The 5,145-nt window shown below is 56.5% G+C and overlaps 1 protein-coding gene across 1 annotated transcript; it reads left to right on the top strand.

Annotated features, from left to right (window-relative positions):
• The first annotated feature begins 324 nt into the window (after positions 1 to 324).
• LOC127750228 (uncharacterized) lies at positions 325 to 5,145 on the top strand. Its single transcript, XM_052271243.1, has 3 exons — positions 325 to 729; positions 3,185 to 4,160; positions 5,000 to 5,145. The coding sequence occupies exons 1-3, from the start codon at positions 510 to 512 to the stop codon at positions 5,136 to 5,138; spliced, it is 1,335 nt and encodes a 444-aa protein (XP_052127203.1). The 5' UTR covers positions 325 to 509; the 3' UTR covers positions 5,139 to 5,145.

Genomic DNA, 5,145 nt, shown 5'->3' with positions numbered 1-5,145 from the left:
TTGTAGAGCGCTCGCCGGCCGCGGCCATCCAGCAGCCCCTGGCTGTTTGTCGAGTTCAGAGAGAGGGGAAAGCGCTGTACTGGGTACTCTGTCGCCTGCTCGCCGTGGCTGTTTGTCGAGTCCGGAGAGGCTGGGTCGGGTCCACCGCCCCACCTCCCATACCAATTAACGGCCGAGGCGTGAGAGAACGCCCGGGTGGAGGTGGGAGGGGGGAGGGGAGGGGTGAAAGGACCACGCCGGCGAGACGTGGGACGAATATCCCGGGTGGCTATAAGAGCAAATAGTACAGTCAGACAAACCCTAATACCTCGCCGGTCTCTTTATTTTGTTTGTTCCTATCGAAAGGTAAAACAAAATGCCTACTACATTCAAACTCTTGTTGCTCCAAGGTAAAACAAAATGCCTACTACATTCAAACTCTGTTGCTCCACTGCTTACAGCTGACATTCGAATCCTTCACCGTGGGCCGCTTCACGTCCTTCACGACGGACGGCTGCCCGGACGGCTCCATGTCGGTGAGCGAGTCCGGGCGGCCGACGGCGGGCGGCGCGTGGTGCGGACCGGCCTGGGGGCCCGCCGTGTACTTCTCCGAGACGCGGTCGCTGCTCGTCACGGTGCGCCTGCTGCGCCTGCACAAGGACTCCTCCGGCTACAACTTCGACTTCCGGCTCGGCTACCGACTCCTGCCCAGGGACCGCGCGGTAGTGCGCTACGGCGGCAGGGTGCCAGGTGAGCAGAGCGAGCAGCGGAAGGCAAGGCTCCAAGGGGTACAACGATTTTTCCCTTTTCCCCCCCTTGTTTTCTTGTATGATATTCTTTATTTTTTTATTTTTCTGATTGTTTTCGACGGTTCAAACTTATTTTTTTATAGTGAAGGACCCCTCGGGAGGCTCTCATTCCATAATACACTGTCATCGAGAATGCGATGATGACTACAAAAATTTAGCAATAACTTTTCATCGCATCCAGGATGCGATAACTTTTCATCGCAAAATTAATTGCGATAACTTTTTATCGCAAAAATTAAGGCAGTAACAAATTTATTTCAGTAGTGTGCGTCTCCCGATTTTACCAAACTTCCTCCAATTTTCTCTGATCGCTAAAAATCGCTCAATATCCGTAAAAATCAGTCAAAACCCGAAATAATCGGTTAAAATCCGTTAAAATCGGTCGAAATCAGTACAAATCGGTCAAAATCGGTCAAAATCCGTCAAAATCGGTCAAAATCGGTAAAATCCGTAGAAATCAGTAAAATTCCGTGAAAATCGGCCAAACCCCGTAAGAATCCGTCAAAATCGGTCAGAACTGGTCAAAATCGGTCAAAACCCAAAAGAATCCGTAAAAATAGGTAAACGTCAGTAAAATTCCGTATAAATCTGTAAAAATGCGTAAAATTCGGCAAAAATCAGAAAAATCGAGAAAAGTTGAGAGATGAGAGATGCGCAGAGGTATGCTCTAATAATGCGATTCATTGTTATTTTTTATATAAAGTTATTGCAAGATTTTGCAATAACGAGTTATCGCATCCTGGATGCGATAAATAATGGGAATCGCAAAGTGGGAGTTATTGCAAGATTTTGTATTACTATTATCGCAAATCCACTGTCAGTGTACGTGACGGACATTTAATAAACCGCACAGCGATACAAGCAACACTTCTTGTTGCTGTTATTTTGTTGTATTTTTGTCTGCACGCTGATTTTGAATACGATCTCTTTATTCTCTTGTCAATCGTCGTGAAGAGGCCTTAAAATTATTCGGGAAGGACGTCCGTCATTCGCCGGCCTTAGGCACCTGCCAAGTTCAGCCTCTGCAAGCTCCCGTAGCGCCTGGTAGGCAGGCAACATAAAGCCTGCAGTGCGTACGTGTACTGCGGGTCGGCCTACCCCGCGTCTCGCAGGCGCTCAAGCTCCTCTGATTCGCCTGAGATTTGTCTGAGCAAAACGGTCGCACGATCCCCTAACATCTCTGGGCGGGTGGGGGTGGGGTCGGGGGACTGAAGGGTAGCCTTGGCCTTCCGGGAACGAGGACGCGGCGAGTCACGGGCAGATGGCGGGTGGTACTCGTGGAAGGACACGTCCTCCTTGGAGGGAGATTGGAGAGCTCCCCAGAGTTCACTGAAAGCGTCTTTTAACCGGTCAGAGTAGAGTAGGAGGAGATGGGAGGCGTCAGGGAAGCGCCCATAAAGCTTTCCAAATCTTCTCCTTGTAAGTGGAATAACAGGCACTTTCAGAAAAACAAGGTTTGTATTTTATTGCTTTGCTGTAGGGATACTTTTACTTCTGTCGTCAGAATCTAGAAATAGGTTTACAAATAAGACCTTCGGAAACGAAAGAACACAACACTGCGGACACAAGAAATTTAATTTCTAGGGTATCCGTTGGAACTGAGACGAACTCGCGCCCTCTCAAAGCCCACTCGAAACTCCAGTGAGAAATTCAGTATCGAATCGACGTCGATGTCAAGAGGTTTCTCACAGGTTACAGTGTTGAAGCGATATCAGCAAACAGGCAGCCATGCTGCGCCAAGTTACTCACCATCACAAAAGGGACCAAAGGCGCTTTATTTTCTCCCCGAGCCTCGCTTCTTCTATCTTTTCTTCTTTCCGAAACTCTTTCTCACCCTAATAGGAAGTTGTTTCCCCCGGGAATGCATGGGGGCTGGTGGCTCGGGTAGAGTAGAAGCAGCGCGTTGGGCCTGGAAAGGGGCCGGGGTGGAAGGGGGGGGGGGAGTGTTACACCTGCCTATTAAGTAGACGACCGCCTCTGACCTCCTTCCCCGCCATAGCACCGCGAGAGTCGGGTCTCGCCGCAAGAAGTAAAGAAGTGAGGCAGAGAAAAAAAAAATGCATTCGCAAAGTATTCGCGGCATGCCGTGCGCGCGGCAGGGCAGCATGTGGCCGAAGCTCGACAACTTCACCGTGCGCCTTGGCCTCGCGTTTCCTTTTTCTCGTTCACGTTCATTTCGCGCAGGTAAAGTTAGCGCGCCCCGCGCGGCCCCCACGTTGTTGTTGTCGTTGGACGAATTCCGAATTGGCCGCCGTATCGCTCGGCGGAGAAAAGGTAGGGGAGCTCGCGACACGAAAGCACGCGGAGGGGGAGATAAGTTTTAATGAGCGCCGACAAGAGTGCTTGTGGATTAACGCGCGGCTGTTAACGACCCGGCGTCCTCCCGTCTGTTGCAGAGAACGTGTACTGGCCGCCGCTGCCGGGCGAGGGGAGCAACGCCACGAACACCAACAGCATCCTGCCCGGCATGGGCGGCATCATCGGCGCCGAGCCCACGCCGCCGCCGCCGCCACCGCCACCCCCGGGGCCGCCGCAGGGGCCCGGCAACCCGTGGTGGGGGCTGGGCGTGGGCGTGGGCAGCGGCGCGGGCGGCGGCGGCGGCCTCCCCACCGGCGACGAGCACTACCTCGGCGACCTGATCGCGGGCACCTACTGCTCGCGGCTCTTCTCGGACTGCGACCGCAAGCCCTGCCGCCTGCAGAGCCCCAACTTCCCGGGCGTGTACCCGCGCAACCTCACGTGCTACTACGCGGTGCGCCAGCACGAGGTGCCCGCCGGCATGCACGCGCTCGTCACCGTCTCGCAGCCCGACGGCCAGCTGACGGCCGTGCGCGCCACGGGGCCGACGGGATCCTCGTCGTCGCGCGGCAGCGGCGGCACGGCGCGCGGCTCGAACCGCGGCCTGCGCGTCTGGCAGGAGTGCGACGAGGTGCAGGACTACGTGACGGTGTACGACGGCTACACGACCCGCGACCCCGTGCTGCTCCGCTTCTGCGGCGGCGGCGAGCCCGTGCCCGCCGTCACCTCCTCCGGGCCCGAGCTGCTCGTCGAGTTCTCCACCTCGGCCTTCGGCTGCCTGGAGCAGCCCGGGCCGCTGCAGCCGCTGCACGGCTTCCAGCTCGAGGTGCAGGTGCAGTTCGTGGACGCGCGCTCGCCGCAGTACTCCAAGGGCAAGCGCTGCGAGCTGTGGGTGCGCGGCGCGGGCCGCGGCCTGCTCGAGTCGCCGCGACACTCGCTGCCCAGGAACGCGACGTGCCTGTTCCACCTGCAGGGCGTCTCGCTCCCCGAGGACGACCCGCCCTCCGCCCACGAGCCGCCCGCGCGCTTCCAGCCCGCGCCCTGGAGGGCCAACGCCGCCCTGCCTCCACCCAGGTGAGCAACACACACCGTGAGCAGGACAGTGACTAAGAAAGATAAAATTAAATGTCTATCTTTCTTGGGGTAGAGGAACTCAATGTCCGCCTTCAGGCGATACGTAAAGTTAGAAAATTACCCGTGTTGATGCATTCTTCGAGAGTTTCTTTTGCAACCTCTTTCACTCTCACCTCCACGCCCCCTTCCCCCCTTCACTTTTAACAATTCACTCATCCCCTTTTGGCCCTATTGAAAAAATCAAATCCCCCCGATAAATTATGTCGTAAACAAACACCGCCCTCCCTCCCTTTCCGCACTTTCCCGCCACAGGCAAGCAGCGCGCCTAGTTTTGAGGTTTCGCTCGCTGTCGCCTTGTGCCGTCGCCCCCCGAGACCCCTCCGGAGACCCCGTGGAGCGTGGAGCCCACCTGTATGTCAGTCCCGCTGGGCCGACGCATAAAGGTATTGGGCCAATGAATAAAATATGAGCGGTGGTGGCGCGCGCGGCGTGGCGGGGCGGGGGCCTTCGGCACGGACTCGTGCTTGTATCATTTATCACTGTCCCGCATCCAGTGCCAACCCCCCCCCCTCCCCCCGCATCATATCGTCTCCCTCTCGCTTTGAGCTACGAAGGATTTCGCACGACCGGAAGTAATGTAATATTTTTCATATTGCGAGTCGGTCGCGCGCCTCGCTCTAGCAGCCGCGCAGCCGGCGCATTAAAGGCAAAGCAGAGTACATATTGATTTCGTTTCGGGCGCGGCGCGGGTATACGATCACGTCGTCGGGCTCCGCCTGCGCCCAGACGTCGCGACCCACACTGCTCTCCTGCATTTTATTTTTTGGTCTGCCACACAGGTTCCGCGTCTGGCTGTCCGTGCTCAAGTTCCACGTGACCACGGGCCTGGACCCCACGCCCACCACGCAGATCGTGCAGCAGGAGGAGGGCTGCGCCTCGCAGCTGCGCGTCTGGGACGGCTCCGCGCCTCTCAAGTGAGCGGAAC

This window comes from Frankliniella occidentalis, unplaced genomic scaffold (genome assembly GCF_000697945.3).
Source record: "Frankliniella occidentalis isolate FOCC.00 unplaced genomic scaffold, Focc_3.1 Scaffold156, whole genome shotgun sequence".
In the NCBI taxonomy this organism is placed as follows: domain Eukaryota; kingdom Metazoa; phylum Arthropoda; class Insecta; order Thysanoptera; family Thripidae; genus Frankliniella; species Frankliniella occidentalis.
This window is presented reverse-complemented; position numbering and strand designations above follow the sequence as displayed.

Coding starts and splice junctions, on each gene's coding strand:
- LOC127750228 (XM_052271243.1), top strand. CDS start 510: ATGTCGGTGAGCGAGTCCGGGCGGCCGACGGCGGGCGGCGCGTGGTGC. Junction 730..3,184: donor CTACGGCGGCAGGGTGCCAG/GTGAGCAGAGCG, acceptor CGTCTGTTGCAG/AGAACGTGTACTGGCCGCCG. Junction 4,161..4,999: donor GCCGCCCTGCCTCCACCCAG/GTGAGCAACACA, acceptor TCTGCCACACAG/GTTCCGCGTCTGGCTGTCCG.